Here is a 17,359-nt window from a genome sequence, read left to right on the forward strand (position 1 = left end):
GCAGCTGCCAGGCCAGGCCCCCCCACCCCCGAGTCACACTACAGAAAGCGGCAAGTTCCACGAGCTGGTGAGTTAGGAGCCCTTTCACTTTCCACGAGCTTCCCTTCCTTCCCGCCTGGTACCTTGCAAACAGGCACCGGCCCCTCTCCCCCAAATGTCACTGGCGCCCCGTCCAACGAACGGCCCAACGACTCCAAACACCTCGACCCTGACCTGAGAGTCCCGGCCAGTCAGACCAGAAAGCCCCTCATTCCCGATAATCCACGCATTCCACCATTCACAACCACATCCACCCCCAATCCCTTTTTAGGCCAACTTTAACCTGCCATCGGTGACATCGGCCACCGCACCTCGCTCACCCGCCCGGCACACATCCCCGTACTCCATACGCCGTGTCGCCTAATACCTCATATTCTTCATTCACGGCTGGGCCCCTGCTGACTTATTTCGAGATTTGGCGCATCTCGCACGGCTCCATCAAACTCGAGTCGCCTGATACGATATCGCAATCTCCATCATGGCTGCCGCTAGCGCAAACGCCAACGTCGACTCCAACGCCCTGCTCACCTTCTTCACCCAGATGGACGATCAGGGAGGTGTCATTGTCAGAGGTGCGTCTCCGTCCGTCCAAGCTGAGCCGCCTCCCTCTCTCTCACCTCACCTCGCTGTCTCTCCCTACACCGAAACGGACCTATCCGATCCGTCTCGAATAGGAAGTCAGTGCCAAGACGCGCGTCCTTGCTAACGCCGCTGTCACTCTCCAGATACCCCAAAGCTAGATCTAGATCTGTACATCCAGAACTACACAGGTACGATGTTTCCTACCGCAGCCCGTCTCAACCTTGTTTCTCGTAGACTGCGCCCTGCTGCCGTCGCCGCAGTGCCACTGCCCGCACGCGCGCTCAGCCTCCCCGCGTCTCCGCCCCCTTTTGCCCGCGTGCCAAGGCTCCGCCGCCTCCAGGGGGGAACTGCTTCTCACCACTGCCACAGGCCGTACCCGCTTTGAACGTCTCTTCCTCATCGGCCGGACATGCGTGCCCCTCTGTGTCGACGCCCTGAAGGCTGCAGTTGCCGAAGCGAAGAAGGGCCAAGATACGCAGCGTTACCGCGATGTCTTTGAGTTGATTCACATCGCCGCTCCCTCAGAGCCAGAAGCCACATTCGACTCATCATGGATCGAGCTCACGGATAGGGCCAACAATGCCAAAACGCACGCCCTTGAGAGCGAGTTGAAGGGCTATAAGATGAACCTGATCAAGGAGAGCATTCGGGTCCGTCCAACCTTGCCATGTACGCGTCCCAAGGCTAACTGAGGGTAGATGGGCAACGAGGACCTGGGCCGTCATTTTGAGAGCATCGGCGACCTTAACAACGCTGGCGAGGCCTACAGCCGGATGCGCCCAGACGTGAGCACATCCAAGCACATTATCGACGTCGGCAAGCACCTCGTCAATGTGACTCTGCAGCGTCGAGAGTGGCCCATGGTCATTGCCAACCTGAGCAAGATCACCGGTGTCCAGAACGGTGACGAGGAAAAGGGCTTGCAACCCTACGTCAAGATCGTCCAGGGCATCGCCCTCATGGGGCTCGAGAAGTTTGACGAGGCGGCCAAAAGCTTCCTGCAGACGGATGCCGGCAAAGAGGGAGTGGACTACAGCAATATCGCGAGCCCCAACGATGTGGCAGTGTACGGTGGCCTCCTGGCTCTGGCAACCATGGACCGGAAGGAGCTCCAGGCTCGTGTCCTCGACAACCAAAACTTTAGAACGTTTTTGGAGCTGGAACCCCACATCCGCAAGGCCATTTCGCTCTTTGTGAATGGCCGCTACTCGGCGTGCCTGGCCATCCTCGAGGCGTATCGCGCAGACTACCTCCTCGACATCTACCTCCAGAAGCACGTCCCGACGCTCTACTCGCAGATCCGGAGCAAGTGTATAGTGCAGTACTTCATCCCCTTCTCCTGCGTCACCTTGAGCAGCCTCGAAGACGCATTTGCCGTTCCTGGCAAGCCACTCATTGACGAGCTCGTCGCCATGATCCGGAGCGGGGTTTTGCAGGCCCGCATCAACACAATTGACAAGGTGAGTATCCGCGGCCCCCGAACGTGTCAAATCGCACGGTATGCTGACGCACGAGCCACAAGACGTTGGTCGCCGTGTCTCCGAACCCCCGAGCAACGTTGCAAAGGATGGTCCTCGACACGATTGATGCCTACGAGCGGGACGCCACGGAGCGGATCCGGCGTATGAGCATCATTGCGGCGGATATGGAGGTCAAGAATATCCGCAAGGGTAATGCCCATGCCGGTGCGCAGGGCATTGATGAGCTCTGGTTTGAGCAGTCGAACCGGCCGACGGTGGCCGGCGGCGGGGGCGGCGACAACATGAGCTGATGGCCCCTTCGATGCGACGGCCGCGCCGCGCGGTGACGGTGATACCGGCCGAGTGGTTGTCCTTGTCCGTGGGTCGGACGCGAGAGAAGCTGCAGCACGCCGCGGGCCTGCAACTGGAATGCTGACAACCGGGGCACTTTTGGTGATCCACCTTGGCGCCGTAGTCGCAAAAGCCTAAAATATTCGGGTGGTCGACTGCCAATGCATAGCTGCAGACTGGGCGGTCTCGCGACAGGTCATTGGTTATCTCGAACAAAAAGCATACGTACGCCTGCCAACACGTCTCTTGTGCCGTGGGATCATTCAGACGTCATGGCACTTTTGTGCTAGGCATGTCATTAGCCACTGGGATCGGGCATGGAGCTTCACGCAGCGGCTGGGACGGTGGAGCGGCTAAAGGAACAGGCGGCGGCGGTGTTGATCGCGGGATCCCCGGGGCCGATAGAATGAGGCTTACGCAGCAGGCATAGAAATGTGTCAAGAGAAAATGGTTTTCCGTCGATTGAAAGCGTTGCTTTTGTGCTTGGGAACGGCCCGGAATAATGCAACTTCTCGCCCATTGTAATCGTTTATGCAGCCCACCTGATTGCGCTTTCGCCCGAACTGTGGCCAATCCGTCTACTGGTCCAGTCCCTACCCTACAGATACTGGTTAATGTTCTTTTCGGGCCTAACGCAGAAAGTTAAGCTTACCCTGCCGACGGATTTATGAACGATACCCGACCCTTATATCGCCTCGGGGTCTTGGCAAAAAGTGTTTGCCTGCACAGTGCCAGTCGGTTCCTCGCCTACCTTACCTTCGCCAGTCCCCACCCCCCTCAAAGGATAATAAAGTACGGATGCAGATACAGACTAGCAGAAGCCTTCTTTTGAGGTGTTTATAAAAAGAATGTGCGATGATCATCTGGGGGTCGCAATCTTTTCCACCGAGGCAACTGGGCAACATTTCCGTTCGTTAAGACGGATAATTCCCCTTTTGTCTACCCTCCTCACGGCGAAGAGAGAGAGAGTACCGCAAATAAGAGCCGGTGAGTCTACAAGATGGGGCTCCAGCCGAGGAAGAGAGAAGGGGGGGGGGGGGGGGGCCAAGCGGCGCTTCTCACGCAAAGACCACATTCATCAGACAGGGGTGCTTTGGAGACCTTGCTCCAAATCCCTGGAGGGAGGGGTGTGTGATAAAAGTACATTTGGTTCACTTTTTTTCCTTTATGGTGGGTATTTTTGATTTTCTGCTCCCTCCTACGGCGGTTCTACCTAGCCTGCATCAGGCAGTCCGTAGGTTTTTGTTCTCAAGCAGTTCCCCTGTTCTTCCTACCCCCCGGCCCCTCCTAGGCTGGGCTCCTACCTAGTCCTCCATCGTCAATGATGCATGGGGATCCATCATCCACACCAGGCACAGGGCACCGAGCATGTCCACAATCGCGCTTCGCTTTCGCCTTCCTGACGATTATTAGCCCCCCCTCTCTCTGTGTGTCTCCGAGGTATCATCCGTGTGGTGGAATTGTGCTCCCCGTGTCGAAGCGCTGACCCGGGAGTAAAATACATCCGCTAGAAATGAGAAAAAAAAAAGACAGGCTGTATGAGCAAGATAGTACAATGGGTATGATGTTTTGTTCGGGTCTCCAGAAGTGACAAGAGAAGGGGGAAAGGATGTAGCAGTAAGGGGGTGAGAAGGGGGGCGGCATGACATGCGACTTTGCCCAGTTTCTGTGTCCCACCCTCAACCACCGTTCGAGTTCCATCCGGATTGGCGATCCGGGACACGCCCAGGAGTCTCGAAAAGAGTTTTTCCCCCTTCTCGTGCCGTCTCGGTCTCTCCATCTGGGCCACCCTTCATCATGCGGTCCCTCGGGGACTAGATAGCAAGGCGTAATGGACACGGCGGAGCGACTCGGCGATCGTGATGTATTCGTAATCCACCGACAATACACACAGTAATTCGTAAATCATCCCATCAACTGCCGGACGTCGGTGGGCGGCCAGCGGACCTGCGCAAAGGTGAGGAGGCGCTTAATGCTCTGCAGGTACTTGCGCGTGACCTCGTCGCCCATGACGTGCCCGCGCTCGCCGTCGTGCAGCTTCTCGCGGGCGCTGCGCTCGTGGATGCCGACCATGGTGACGCCAATGGGCCAGGCGGCCTTGCCGATAGAGAGGCGGAGGTAGCCGTCGTTTGCGTCGACGTAGCGGCGCTCCTGTGCGGCCTTAACAATTTCGATAATGGGCGCGAGGAGGTCGTCGTCGAGGTCGTACTTTTCGAATTTGCGAAAGAGCTGTACATAGTTAGCACGTTTTGAAGACAGTCAGTTGTAGATAGAGAGAGGCATGGTTGCATACCGGCTTGAGGTTCTCGCGACTCTGCACCATGGCGCTGTACGCCGTCTTGCTGGCCGTCGTGTCGCGCCGCTCCGCCTCCATTGCCTTTTCGTACTCGGTCAAGACCATGGTGAAGTAGGAGGCCAGCTGTCGGAACAGCCACCGCCGGCCCTCCTTGTCCTTGGGCACCGCCGCGTCCACCTTCATGTCCTTCTCCTCCACGAGCTGCAGCGTCGTTGGGATGGGTCCCTTTGTCACCACCGTCGTGAGCCGCCTGTACCGCCTCAGCCTCGCGCCGTGGCCCTCGCCAAAGAGCGTCGCTGGCTCGCCCAGCGCGCGCAGCTTCTCGGCGAGCTGTCCGTCGGGGATATCCTCCATGCCCTCTTCGACGGCGACATCGTCGTCGTCTTCAGCGGTGGATTTGACGAGCTCGGGCAAGCCCAGCCGTTTCCGCCGCGCGCGTTCCTCCTCGGCTTCCTTCTCCTCGCGCCGCCGCCGTGACTCCTCGGCCAGCTTCTGTCGCTTCTCCTCGCGGATCTTGTTCTCTGCCGCGTCGTCTTCATCGCGCTTGCGTTTTGCGGCGGCTTTGGCTTCCCGCTCGGCCTCGACGCGGGCTTGTTCTGCGAGGTAGTCCTCCCTGCGCTTCGCTTCGACGTCGGCTCGTTTGATGTATTTCGAGGAGGCTGCTGCTGCTGTGGAAGTGGGTTTCTTGGACTTGTCCAGCTCCTTGGACATGAGGGCTGCAAAATCCATCTTGGCGTCGGTTCGCTATCGCTGTCGTCGGTCGGGGGGTACACTATGGTCGGTGTCTCGTGTGTCTCGGGTGGGTCCGTTCGGTCGTGGGTATCGCCAGTCTTCCCCCGTCGTGTGTGTTTTCCACAGCAGAACTCGCCTCCACGTCGGTGAGATGTCGTCAAACGAGAACGGGAGAAAACCGGATAAAGCGTTGCCGGATTGACAATTAGAAAAAAGCTTAGTTTTTTCGGGAACGGCGCCCTGCGTGTGGTGGACGATCCATGCATGGATGCTTTGGAAGATCGCGCTTAACTTGCACAGCCTCACTCGCCTACGACCTTGACTCCAGTCGGGAGGGACGCACGCCCGCACCTCTTCGTCCACGCACACCACACCGCAAATACGTACTCCTTACGCTCTTCTCTCACACACAAACGCACGCGGCAACTGCAGCAGTTTTGAACTAGTTCCCGCTCTTCCCTTCCCTCCTCTTTTTTGAACCCCCCCGTTTGATTCCCTTTTTTGGGGTCCTAAAACGGTGCTTGTTTGTACCTGTTCGTCGCAAGGGGACCTGGGGCCTGGAGCTTGTCAAAAAGGAACCATCGAGCTTGTTTTCACTACCAATACTCCACACAATCGAGTATACGTATACGTACTCCCCGACGTCGTCTCTTCTTCACGTCGAAGCTCAGGTTGGCTGTACCTGGCGGTCGTCGGCATGGCTTCCCATCAGCGGGAGGATACTACGCCATTCCTTCTGCAGCTTTTCTATAAGAATGGGTCATTTCACAGGTATGTCAGGTCTCCATGATGCCTGGTGCTATTTCCTCATGCTAACAGACCTATAGAACAGACGAGTTCACTTCGAGGAGCCTTCCACCCTTCCTGTCACTCTACACATGGCCCGACTGTTCCCTAGACGAGCTCGCCGAGCTCATCACAGCTGAAGACCCGGCGCTGCTACCGAGCCCTTGCGTGGGCACGAGGCTCGCCTTCCGCCTCATCTACCCCGACACCCGCAATGCGGCAGCCAACGCGGGAGGGCACCATCACCACGGACAAGCGCAGGGGCCACGGTTCATGGTCAAGGACCTGGGGAGCGTGGTGCTCGGGGACGGCACGGCGGATGCGCTCCTGGCTGCCGACGGCGAGGGGGAGGAGGGGGTAGACGATGTTGACATGTCTGGCGCTGCTACTGCCGGCGGCGGCGCCCAACAACCCGACGACGCTGACTCGGCCAAGGACAAGACGCTTAAGGAGGTCAATTTCGTGGTCGGGGACTACGTCTCGTGCGCTATACTGCCGCCGCTGCCGGACGGCTCGGTGGCGCCGGCCTTGACTGCGCGGAACGATAGGGCGGCGGGGCAGTTTGGCGGTGCGAGAGGCCCGATGGGCGGTCCGCCGTCGCAGGGGTCGCGTCGGGACGCTGGGTTCGGGGGACGGCAGAGCTGGGATAGAGACCGCCGGCGCTCTGGGTTCGGAGACGGTGGGTTCCCCGAGGGAGAGTGGCGGAGGGGCGAGAGGCTGCCTGATGACCCACCGGACCGGTCTCGTGGTAGAGGTAGACGACCCGACAGGTGGTGATTCGACTTGCAGTTGTGTTCCCGGGTGACGGGGGTTTGTGATTTGGCACGGCGTTATGGCTCGTTTGGAGGGTATACCAGGCGGCGTTATGGTCACTTGAAAGCGTCGTGGGGTTCACGTCTGCTTGCTTCAAAAAAATTGGGTGGGATCTGCGACTGCATTGAAAGCAGTGCAAACATCCTGCGATCGTCATGTTGCACTTGAGAAAAGTACTTGTTCGATGTTCCATTCCTCTACTCCGGGCCACAGTTCCGGACCTATCTACACAATATTCCCCTCGATATCGTGCCCCGTCTATCGCTCGTAAACCAAGTCGCCCTTGCGCTTCGCCCGAAGGTCCCAGAGGCCCTGTAAACCGGTCAGTATGTGTACTTCCGGCGTTCCGAAGGGGTCACAAGAAGGGACTCACGTCGGTCTTGTAGCCAATGTAGCCGACGACAAACGGCACAAAGACGGCGTACATAAAGGTGACGCGGGCGGTTCTCGGGGTCCAGCGGAAGAAGATGTGTCTGTTGCTCTGCATGTCTGTTGGGTTGCTCTAAAGTCAGCCCTCTCGCTCCTCTCCATTGTCTCCCCACGCCCACGGCAGTCCAATCGCGCGGCGAACGGATCTTCTCGCATCGTACTCGGCGGTTCGGTGGAAAGGGAAACGGTCTACGTACGTCCCAACTTGACCAGGGCCGGGTCAAGGGCCAGCTCTAGTTTGATCGAATTAGCGTTCTGGTCGTATTTTCGGCGTCAATTGGGGCACTCACTGTGGTGGTGGCCTGCCATCTTGATTGATGATCAGGGCCGTTTCGAAGGTGAATCAGAAAGAAATTGATTCGGTCGGCCGACGAGGGTTTGCGGGGTTCCGAGGGGCAATTGCTGCTTCGCTCGTCAACGTGAAGCTCCGTGATGGCACAATGGATCGCGAGTCTTGGGAATTGAGTGCTTAGGTAATGGTCTTCTGCCTCGACCGTCAGGCATCAACCAATCAAGCGGCACGCATTAGCCAGACTGAACGGTCACGCACTGTGCGCTGTGTTGCTGATACCTCTTTCTGCCACAGTGTCCTGCGCCCGCTCAACACTGCTGGGCTTGGGGTCGAGCAGAGTGCCCCACGCGCGCTTCTTCAGTACACAAGACCTTGGCCTTACATAAGAAACACAAGTCAACGTGCCAGAGTGGTTAATGGGCAGCCCTGCTAAGGCTGTGGCTTCGGTCGCGCAGGTTCGAATCCTGTCGTTGACGCTTAACTTTTTGCAATTTTTGCCTTCTACTCGCCTGTCTTTTAGACTCAGCGGCATGGCTTTTCAATTGCACCCTGCGACTGTACCCGATAATCGTAGTGGTTGTAGAGATACGATCCAACACGCCTCAGTAGACATGACCTCTACTGCAAACCTGACCGAACAACGATAGATCGGCGACTCAATGTGGTATGCAATTCGGAGCCAACAGTCTCTCCGACTCGACGTACAGTCTATCCGGCGACTAGAGAAATTCTGGCTGGATGCCGAGGCAAGCCTAAAGTGTGGAGCACTATCCTCGTCGTTCTACGCTGTAAAATGGCTGCCCGCTGCGTGCTGCGCATGCTGTGTTCCTGTGACAGGCGACGGTCCAAGTGCTTTTTGTTTTGGGAAACACCTGAAGGTGAGCTCGGTGGGGCCGGGCCCTTTACCTTCCGATGAGCTAGTGGCGTATATAATGAGGGACGAGACCTCGAAACTTTATCAGGTCGAATCGCTGCTGTTCAGGCTCATGTTGTGGTGTTGATCCAGACTCAGTGAACCGTTTAATTGAGATTTCATCAGTAAGAAAACAGACCATTCTGTCAATATGGCGGCAAGCGAACAGAAGCCCAAGGTGAAGCTCTACTGGTAAGTCGAGTCCAGGTCTCACTCAAGCTCTGTATTCCAAGCTCACCAATCCATCAGGCTGGAGCAGTCGAGAGCCCAGAACATCCTGTGGCTTCTCGAAGAGCTCAAGATTGACTACGAAATCGAAGTGTTCCACAGGAATAAGCAGACGCTCTTGGCGCCTCCCGAGCTGACGAAGGTCCACCCCCTGGGCAAGTCGCCCGTAATTGAGATTTTCCCGACCGGCTCTGGCGAGTCCATCAAGCTGGCCGAGAGCGGCTACATGACGCAGTACCTGTGCGAGCACTTTGGCCAGAACACCAACCTCATTCCCAAGAAGTGGAAGGACGGCCAGGAGGGCAAGATTGGCGGCGAGACTGAGGAGTACTCGAGGTGCCAGTACCTGCTCCACTACATTGAGGGCAGTCTGCTCCCGGTCCTCACTCTGTCTCTGGTCATAGGAGGTGAGTCTCACTTCGGTTCTTTAACGCAAACTACTCGCTCACACTCTGCAGCCCTGAAATCCGACAACGTGCCCTTCCTCGTCCGGCCCATCACCTCGGTGGTGGCGAACCGGATCTACAGCATGATGGTCTTCCCCAACGCCAAGAAGCACATGGCCATGATTGACCAGATGCTCGAGACGTCGCCCAACGGCGGCAAGTACATTTGCGGCGAGCACCTCTCGGCCGCCGACATCCTCCTCAGCTTCGCGCTCATCGCCGCGCAGCCCCGCTTCGACGGCCTGGGGAGCTGGCCCGGCGGCTCCGCCAAGGCGGCGCACCCCCGTGTGTTTGAGTACATTGAGAGACTCAAGAAGGAGCCCGGGTACGAGAGGTCGGCGCAGAAGATTCGCGAGATTGACGGCAAGTTCGAGGCCACAATCTCTAAGATGTAAAACGTGACGTTTGATGAATTGGGTTCGGGGGACTAGGAAGATATACCACTTTACTAAATTGACTTTGACTTGTATTGAAGCATCGTATCCAATTTGCGCATGACATACTACTGGGTACGTCTCATTAAATATGAATAAACATCTGATGTAACTCAACAGCGCCTCGCAAGGTTCATCATCACGGTTTCGTCCCAGAGCTCATATGTGGGAATGAGTGGCCCAAGCTTGTCTAATGGAGCGCTACCGCAGGGACCAACGGCAGGGGTTCCGGGCCGCTAAATCGGCGTGCGTTCCTCCCGCTGTCGGTAGCTTTTCCAGTGACGCCCCGACGTAGGCTTTTTTTTCTTTTCGCAACTTCACAGTCGCAAACCAATTCAACCCGCCAACGCACCCGAGGGCCAGACAAACGCCATGCTCGCCTCGAGGACGGTATGCGCTCAATGCCGTTCGAGGCTTCTGGCCGGCGCGGCGACAATCGGCGCGGTCCGATCGAACTCGACGACAAGCTTCCCGTCCGCCGCTGTGGACCAGCCATCCCGAACCCCAAAACCAAAAGCGCCACGACCACCCACGAGGAAGCCCAAGGGCGGCGGCAACGAGACTGCGAGACAGAGAGTGCTGGATCTGTTTGAAGAGACCGTCAGCAAGGAGCCCGCGCCGGCGACTCCGAGCCCCGGTCCAGGCGTCAACCAGCTCTACTCGCTTACCGACGAGCTCAGCCAACTGTTGCAGCAGAGACAGAAAGAAAAGATCTCCGACTTGGAGTTTGCGACACAGGCATACACATTCATAACCACAAAGCTTCTGGTAGCTGCGCAAAATTCGGGTGTCTATCTGCCCCAGGTTACCACAACCATAGCCAGCCAAGCAATACAACAAATCACAAAGATCAAGTTTGCGACGATAGAGGCCACAGACCTCCCCCAAACTGTAGACATATGCAAGTTGTATACTCATATAAATAACAAGAGGGTTGTGAAGCGACTGGAACTCATCAATGGCCTCTTGCGAGCCATCATCTCAACTCGAGCGGACCCGGAGAACCAGCCTGTGGAGGACCGGCTGCTGGAGGATCTGGTGGAATGCTGGAAACACTTTTCGGGCTTGAAGCGTGCAGACAGCGGCCTAGAATCGGATCCCGTGTTTTGGCTCACGTCACGGCGGGACTTGCTGGGGACCGAGAGACCCGACAAACTCCTCCGCGCTCTCTTTCCCTTCTTTGCAGCCAACGAAACGTCAGGCCTTGGACCAGCCCTTGTAGCCACATATGTATTGCTGTCTGAGTCCAAGCATATGATTACCAAGGCCAGGGTAGAGGCACACCCGCTGTTGGAAGCGCTGGACCGCATTGTCAAGCAATTCGATAAAGACATGTTGCAGGAGCTCTTCCGCGACCACGCTGAAGTCTGGAGTTATGTCCAACCCCGGGCGGATTGGAGGGTGACGCGCGTGGCTCCCGGAACGTGGAAAGAGCTGGATACCGTATCTACAGGCAAACCCGACCAAGCCAAGTCGGCGGTGCGATTCTCCTATGCCCTGTGGCACCGACGATTCGAGACCGTCTTTCGCGCAAACGACACTGCGGCCATCCAGCAGGCCTGGAGAGACCTGATCAACCCGGCCAACGACAAGGACAGAACTCTGAGACTACAGAGCTCTCCGGACCTTTTCGATTATATCCTGTTCCTCACGTGTAGCAAGTACGGGCTGGGGGCAAGCTTTTCCAAGCTGACGGAGGAGATATTGGCGTACATGAAGACGCTAGGCATGGCTCCGACAGTCAGGACGTACACGTCAATGATGAGTGGCTGGAAAGAGGCCAGACGGCTTGAGCCGATTGAGAACCTGTGGAAATTCATCACAAATGCAGGAGTCAAGCTGGACCAGCAGATCTGGTCGAGCAGAATCTCCGCACTCGGCCTTTTGGGCGGCGAACACGACGGTCTGGGTGCCCTCAAGGAGATGGATAGATTGTGGAACATGGCAGTGAAGAACGGCACGCAAGGCAAGGCCGTCGAACCGGGCATCTCAAACGTGAACTCGGCCATTTCCGGCTTGCTCCGGCGCGATAACATGGAGGTGATCCGCACCGTACTGGACTGGGCGACCGAAAAGGGCATCAAGCCCGACATTTACACCTACAACATGCTCCTATCACGCATGCTCAAAAAGGGGGCCCACGAGGAAGCGGACCGGATTCTCGCCAGCATGAAGACGGCGGGCATCACGCCGGACGGAGCCACCTTTACCGTCATTATGGAGGCGGCCCTCAGCGACCTGCCAGACCAGACGCCGCAGGAGCAGCGGGAGACGATGGACAGGGTGTTTTCCGAGATGGCCGCCTGCGGCATCGAGCCCAACCAGGAGTCCTTTGGCAAGATGCTCCACGTCCTCGTCCGGGCGGGTGACAGCGGCAAGCACGCCGTGGCCGCGCTGCTCTCCCACCTCCGGGTATCCCGCCTCCACCCGTCGACCGAGATGTGCACCATGCTCGTCGAGTACTACGTCAACCGGAGCCGGCCCGACCTCGACTCGCTGCGCGCCCTCGTCGCGGACCGCCGCGCGCGCACGCGGGCCCTGACGGACCGTGTATTCTGGGAGAGCGTCATCAAGAACTACCACCGCGCCGGGGACCTCGACAGCGCGCTCGAGGTCGTCTACGACCTTGATGATTGGGGTATCTGGCCCGGCTTGCCGCTGCTCGACCCCCTGCTGCGGTCGCTGGTTCACAGGCACGACTTTGAGGGGGCCAAGAAGCTGGTCGACACCGTTCGCAAGCAGGCCAGGCCTCAGGCCGCGGATAAGGCGGGTCGCTACTCGAAGCATGGGTTCTGGGCATTTGCTCATGATTACCGCCTGTTGCCTGGGCAGGAGGAGGCGTAGAGTAGATATGTAGAGTACCTAGCCGACTATTTATTGTACAAGTAGAAATCATAGATGTATAACAACTTGGAGATAACATTGCTCCTCAAGCCATGCGTCTGCGTGTCCAGCATGGCGTGCTCCTAGTTTTGTGGCGTGAGATAATCCTCTGGCGTATTACCGCCTGCTCGTCCTCATCGCAAACGAGAGGTGATAGAACTATGCATCTAGAAACCCGACCCCTTGAACGCCTGATTTGAGTGAGCCAATACATTCGGGGATTTGTTTGGAGGAACAAGCAGGCCAATGCGATACAATGGTAGTCATCGAATCACTGGGAGATCAGTCAAAGTAACGAGAAGAAAGCAAGATTGACAATAGCAGTCGATACTGGTCTAACGTCCCTGCGATGCGTGTTTCTCCAGCATACTAAATCATGCCGTACGTAGTCTACCTAGCAGCGCTCCGTCCATGGCACTTACACATTACTTACCAACGACACCCAGCACATACTTGATCCCCTCCCAATGCTCCTTCGCCGTAGGCAAAATAAACTCGGGCGCCAGAATGAAACCAGACCCTCCGCTCCCACCGCTCTTGGGCCGCAACTCGACGCTCCACGAATACGTCGCATTCAAAGCCCCATGGTGGAAATCCCTCGCGGATCCCGTAGAATAGTACAGAATCTCGCACGAAGGGCCGACCTCGTAAGTCTCCCCGCTCGTCGCCGCAATCGTCGCGGCGTACCCCGCGCCAACGTCCCGCTGCGCCTGGAGGTTCCGGGGAAGCACGTCGGGCTCGCAGGAGAAGCCCCAGGGGAGGAGGATCAGCTGCGAGTAGCTGTGCCAGTCGATGAAGAGTCTGATGCCGCCGCCTCCTGTAGAGTTAGTAGCAGCAGCGGCTAGCTTCCGCGAGAGGGCCGAGAGGGCGACGTTCTCGGGCGTGTCGCCCGGCGCGGCGCCGCGGAACGTCTCGCCGCACGGGTCGGCGGAGACGCTGCCGTCCTCGAGGGGGTAGTCCCACTGGAAATTCCAGTTGCGGTTGCCGTCGGTGCCGATGCAGGTCGTGTTGGAGCGCGGCTGGCGGTTCTTGCGCCAGAGGCGGTTTGTGGTCTGGCTGTACACGAAGCCTGTGTTTTGTAAGTGATTTGGATGGGGGTCTGTAGGACGACTTCTTAACTCACCGTCGGGGTTGTGAAAGGGCACAATGTAAAAGTCGTAGGCGTCGAAGAAGGCCGTGACGTTTTGGTCTCCAGACTTGTACCCGTCGATGAGTTGGTAGGTCAAGTACTCGACAGTCTGCTCGCGGGCATTAACAACTTCAGTGATAAAAGCGTCTGGGTCGGGCTCACATACCATTGTCGTAATCCACTCCCTGGCATGAACGGTGCTATGCCAGAGGACAACGGGCTTGGTCCCAGTGTCCTCGCCTCCCCAAAGCCGCAGCCCGAATATATTGCGGCCTTCATACGAGGCACCAATATCCAGCCACTCCGAGTTGTCGGGAAACGCAGCGTGGAGATCCCTCCAGTACTGTACGTGGTCATCGTACGCGTGGTACGAGTCGAACCAGCTCAGGTCCGGCGGCTCGCCCCTCTTGGTCAAGCCGGGCTTCTTTTCGGCCTCAGACTCAGCCCTGATCGCCCGCCCGAGGTCGTTGTCTAGACGCTGCGCATCGTCCAGCAGTCCCAGAGACTTGAGTAGTACAACCTCGCTGGGCGGGATCGCGACTTCGACGGAGCCCTGGAGGTCAATGGACGGGAACGAGCGCAGGCGGACGAGTTGGCCTGGTGGCGCATTGGTTGTTGGTACACGATATACCTGGTAGCCGTCGTAGTTGACCTTTTCGTCTTGGGGCGTCGTTATCTTACCGTTGCCGGCGAGGGCGATGGCCGGGGTGATGAACGCGAGTATAGCTGTGAACTTCATGATGACTTTGTATTGAACACAGTCACTTCGCCGACAATCGTCCGCTGTTCAGACGAGCACGAGCATACTGGCATCTGACGCTCTTATACTGACATCGTTGGCGGATCTGTACACGGTTTCGTTCTCCTTCCCTCGCCGTGCCAATCGCGCCAATTTCTCATATTGGCCCCGGCGAACCTAAAGGGCAAAAAGTGAGGGGTCGACTTTTGATAACTATGCAAGCCAAGACCGAGATGCTTGTATGACGCTCTCGAGTCTCGATGTTTCGCGGGCCAGCGTAGTATTTTCACAAACATCCTGTGAACCATTCCTTTCGGCGTGCTGAGGAGAGTCTAGCAAACTCAATTGCAACGTCATACGCGGGGATGCGAGGCTACACCCAGAACGGTAGGTGCTAGGCCTTGTTGTCTTGGCTTGCGAGGATAGCCGAGAGTCAAGTTGATAGACCTGGAAGGTCCGGGTTGTCCATTTTCACGAAGCCAGAGGAGTGAACAATGAAATGGATACAGCGGCTCTGGTACGGGATATTCGGACAGGTGCGTTATACTTGTGATGCAATGATCAGGGAACACACTTCACCCAGGTAGCGGTTACGCCATGTTGTGCCAGTAGCTGTAAGCCCGAGTGATTGGTTACTCGTGGGATTTCCATTCCACCATTTCATAAGTAACATCTCGAGGCCTGGCACTTTAGAGGACCATACCGACTGCGTGTGAGATCTTTGGGTAATGTAGGTACCTCACAGCGAAGACTCCGGCCCGGTGGAGCGCGGTGATGCCGCCGATGAACTGGCCCGGAAGTGGGTCCCGGGTCACCATGGGACCTTCTTGCCTTGAACATCCAAGTGGGCAATAGAATAGGACCAACACAGAGATGTCTCCCTTCTTAGAACTATTTGCCTTTTTATTTGTACCTTTACCGTACTTTTCAAAGCATGTTCCCTAGGCAAGAAAATTACAGAGTAGAAAGCAACGACAGTAAAGGTAGAAGTATCATAAACAAATGTGAGGTAATGAGCGGCGAGCTACTTAGTTCTGTGTCACCCACTTGGCATCGACACCAACCAAAGACTCGGATTGCCAGAGCATGCAGTCTTCGTAACCATCCATACCATTTCAACCCCTGCCTAGTTCGTATTTTTGATGCTTTGGACTATACCTGACACATGAATCCGGTTTCCTGGTCCCATCAGGGAGGTTCATCAAGTTCCTGTGCAATCCGAGAGCCTCAATTCCTGGTGATGAGCAAAGTTTTCTGGGTCGTATAGCGGTGCTCAAGGATACTGGCGTTCCAGCCGAGGGGGGCGATCTCGCTTTGAAAATTTCCCACGTATCCTTTCACCGAAATGTAACGCAGATATGCCATGCGTCCGGTCGCCAGCAGGTCGTGTATCTGAACGTACAAACGTTCCACCTCACTCGATGAGCAGCTCATCAGCTCTAATTTCTCCAACGAGCTCGGCAAGACATGGCTGAGGGTCAGCGCAGGCGCCTGCAGCTTCGTCCCATGCTCCTCCCCTTCCGGGCTATGTGTGTCGTCCACTTCTTGCCCAAGTAGCGCGTCAAGGGGCAAACGGAGCGTTTTCAGTCGCGTCAGTTCTTGCAGCGAACCGACATGTTCCTGTTGCAGTTCCTCGTCGGATCGATAGTAATCGCAATTGTAGTGAAATTCCTGAAGACAGTCCAGCTCGAGCTCTCGGAGGTTCTTGCCATATCGTCTCAGCGCCTCGCCAATTTCGTCGTAGTAGGGGAAGTCGTTCTCGGTAACGTGCTGGAGGTATTCATCTGCCCATTTTATGCTGAGAGTCTCAAGGTCGGGACAGCGACTGAGAAGATCACTCATGCCTGTTCCATTGCACAGCGAGTTTGCGAGGTGTACTGACTTCAACGACATGCGTTCCGCTGTTCGCCACTTGATATGCTGCAGCCACTCGACACGAATGCCGCGAAAAATCTGCACTGTCGGCGAGAGGAAGGGTTCGCACAGGCGGGCTGGCATCCCGATCTCACATCCTTCCCAATCAGCCTCAACACACTCGGCATAGACCTGTTGTAGACGAGGAAAAGGTCCAGGGCGGTCCACCTCGGCGATGAAAAACATCATCATCTCTGTGTTGAGTGCGAAATGCAAGACCTCGACCTCCGGAAGCAGCATGGCCAGAAGCAGCAGATAGATGCCTTCGAGATCAGCACCGCAAAGCTTGAGCCAGAACAGAGCCAGTCCGATGGCGCGTCTGAAAGGACTATGATCGGCTGAGTCTTGCCGCTCTTCTAGTCGCTTCCGAAGCCAGAAGCGAGTGAGGCCCGTCAGTCCATCACTGGAAATGTTGAGCTCCTTGACGTAGCTGCCCAGGTAGGGCTTGTGTTCAACAGCAACCACAAAAGCGCTGAGTTCATCGTCACCGAGAAAGATCGACTCGTAGAGAAAGGGTTCGACCACTTGCTGAAAACCCTTGGAGACGCGGCAAAGCTTGGACAAGGTGGCATAGTCTGGGCCGTTGGGGCGCTCGCGGGTCGATTTGGAACTGCGTAGGATTCCGATGATTGCGAGAACTTCGTCAGGCAGGTGAGGCGGCATCTTGGTCGTTGACGCCGAGGGAGGTACACAACTCGGAAGGGCCTGGGGCCTGAGTGGTGGTGACGAGTGATGCTGATGGGCGGTGGAAAAAAGTTTGAACGGGATTACGTCAAGGCAAGGTAGACTTCAAGTAGGCAGGTAGGCAAAGCTCTTTCCTAAAAGTCATGTATCAGTTTTCGTTCACCTCTTGCCTCGCTTGGATGATGCGACTTACCAACAGGCAGGAGCCC

The 17,359-nt window shown here is 56.8% G+C and overlaps 8 protein-coding genes and 1 non-coding gene across 9 annotated transcripts; 5 read left to right on the forward strand and 4 right to left on the reverse strand.

Moving 5' to 3' along the window:
* Nucleotides 1-517: 517 nt before the first annotated feature.
* BDP81DRAFT_326230 (26S proteasome subunit RPN7) lies at nucleotides 518-2,392 on the forward strand (the record flags this gene model as incomplete). Its single annotated transcript, XM_060585045.1, has 5 exons — nucleotides 518-611; nucleotides 765-809; nucleotides 991-1,271; nucleotides 1,320-2,081; nucleotides 2,144-2,392. 5 exons carry the CDS (start codon nucleotides 518-520, stop codon nucleotides 2,390-2,392), a joined length of 1,431 nt encoding a protein of 476 aa, XP_060442317.1.
* A 1,945-nt stretch (nucleotides 2,393-4,337) lies between these two features.
* On the reverse strand, nucleotides 4,338-5,457 carry BDP81DRAFT_463387 (uncharacterized protein; the record flags this gene model as incomplete). The annotated part of the gene is made up of 2 exons (XM_060594012.1): nucleotides 4,338-4,661; nucleotides 4,726-5,457. The coding sequence occupies 2 exons, from the start codon at nucleotides 5,455-5,457 to the stop codon at nucleotides 4,338-4,340; spliced, it is 1,056 nt and encodes a 351-aa protein (XP_060442318.1).
* Nucleotides 5,458-5,842: 385 nt separating this feature from the next.
* On the forward strand, nucleotides 5,843-7,002 carry BDP81DRAFT_354573 (Sin3 associated polypeptide p18-domain-containing protein; the record flags this gene model as incomplete). Its single annotated transcript, XM_060586270.1, has 2 exons — nucleotides 5,843-6,231; nucleotides 6,288-7,002. Coding segments are annotated over exons 1-2 (789 nt in total), but the record flags the coding sequence as incomplete, so codon positions are not given.
* Nucleotides 7,003-7,317: 315 nt separating this feature from the next.
* Nucleotides 7,318-7,797, reverse strand: BDP81DRAFT_397064 (uncharacterized protein; the record flags this gene model as incomplete). The annotated part of the gene is made up of 4 exons (XM_060588271.1): nucleotides 7,318-7,371; nucleotides 7,433-7,548; nucleotides 7,686-7,721; nucleotides 7,779-7,797. The coding sequence occupies 4 exons, from the start codon at nucleotides 7,795-7,797 to the stop codon at nucleotides 7,318-7,320; spliced, it is 225 nt and encodes a 74-aa protein (XP_060442320.1).
* A 378-nt stretch (nucleotides 7,798-8,175) lies between these two features.
* Nucleotides 8,176-8,256, forward strand: BDP81DRAFT_t251. Its single transcript has one exon. It is a non-coding gene; the product is annotated as a tRNA-Ser (tRNA).
* A 266-nt stretch (nucleotides 8,257-8,522) lies between these two features.
* On the forward strand, nucleotides 8,523-9,902 carry BDP81DRAFT_380043 (glutathione S-transferase). The gene is made up of 3 exons (XM_060586832.1): nucleotides 8,523-8,885; nucleotides 8,943-9,328; nucleotides 9,380-9,902. Exons 1-3 carry the CDS (start codon nucleotides 8,845-8,847, stop codon nucleotides 9,760-9,762), a joined length of 810 nt encoding a protein of 269 aa, XP_060442321.1. The 5' UTR covers nucleotides 8,523-8,844; the 3' UTR covers nucleotides 9,763-9,902.
* A 964-nt stretch (nucleotides 9,903-10,866) lies between these two features.
* Nucleotides 10,867-12,645, forward strand: BDP81DRAFT_326142 (pentatricopeptide repeat domain-containing protein; the record flags this gene model as incomplete). The annotated part of the gene is made up of 1 exon (XM_060585037.1): nucleotides 10,867-12,645. A coding segment is annotated over one exon (1,779 nt), but the record flags the coding sequence as incomplete, so codon positions are not given.
* Nucleotides 12,646-13,002: 357 nt separating this feature from the next.
* Nucleotides 13,003-14,850, reverse strand: BDP81DRAFT_380050 (zinc carboxypeptidase). The gene is made up of 3 exons (XM_060586833.1): nucleotides 13,980-14,850; nucleotides 13,808-13,922; nucleotides 13,003-13,753 (listed from the first exon to the last, which is right to left on the reverse strand). Exons 1-3 carry the CDS (start codon nucleotides 14,550-14,552, stop codon nucleotides 13,110-13,112), a joined length of 1,332 nt encoding a protein of 443 aa, XP_060442323.1. The 5' UTR covers nucleotides 14,553-14,850; the 3' UTR covers nucleotides 13,003-13,109.
* An 896-nt stretch (nucleotides 14,851-15,746) lies between these two features.
* Nucleotides 15,747-17,344, reverse strand: BDP81DRAFT_70192 (uncharacterized protein). The gene is made up of 2 exons (XM_060596175.1): nucleotide 17,344; nucleotides 15,747-17,284 (listed from the first exon to the last, which is right to left on the reverse strand). The coding sequence occupies exon 2, from the start codon at nucleotides 17,127-17,129 to the stop codon at nucleotides 15,780-15,782; it is 1,350 nt and encodes a 449-aa protein (XP_060442324.1). The 5' UTR covers nucleotides 17,130-17,284; nucleotide 17,344; the 3' UTR covers nucleotides 15,747-15,779.
* Nucleotides 17,345-17,359: the final 15 nt, after the last annotated feature.

This window comes from Colletotrichum phormii (genome assembly GCF_030913505.1).
Source record: "Colletotrichum phormii strain CBS 102054 chromosome Unknown BDP81scaffold_17, whole genome shotgun sequence".
Taxonomy (NCBI): Eukaryota; Fungi; Ascomycota; class Sordariomycetes; order Glomerellales; family Glomerellaceae; genus Colletotrichum; species Colletotrichum phormii.

What these genes read in the sequence shown, in the direction of transcription:
- BDP81DRAFT_380043 (XM_060586832.1), top strand. Translation starts at nt 8,845, where the DNA reads ATGGCGGCAAGCGAACAGAAGCCCAAGGTGAAGCTCTACTG. An exon ending in CCCAAGGTGAAGCTCTACTG is followed by an intron (nt 8,886 to 8,942) that starts GTAAGTCGAGTC and finishes CCAATCCATCAG; the next exon opens with GCTGGAGCAGTCGAGAGCCC. An exon ending in TCTGTCTCTGGTCATAGGAG is followed by an intron (nt 9,329 to 9,379) that starts GTGAGTCTCACT and finishes CACACTCTGCAG; the next exon opens with CCCTGAAATCCGACAACGTG.
- BDP81DRAFT_380050 (XM_060586833.1), bottom strand. Translation starts at nt 14,552, where the DNA reads ATGAAGTTCACAGCTATACTCGCGTTCATCACCCCGGCCATCGCCCTC. An exon ending in GGGAGTGGATTACGACAATG is followed by an intron (nt 13,923 to 13,979) that starts GTATGTGAGCCC and finishes GCCCGCGAGCAG; the next exon opens with ACTGTCGAGTACTTGACCTA. An exon ending in GCCCTTTCACAACCCCGACG is followed by an intron (nt 13,754 to 13,807) that starts GTGAGTTAAGAA and finishes TACAAAACACAG; the next exon opens with GCTTCGTGTACAGCCAGACC.
- BDP81DRAFT_70192 (XM_060596175.1), bottom strand. Translation starts at nt 17,129, where the DNA reads ATGCCGCCTCACCTGCCTGACGAAGTTCTCGCAATCATCGGAATCCTA.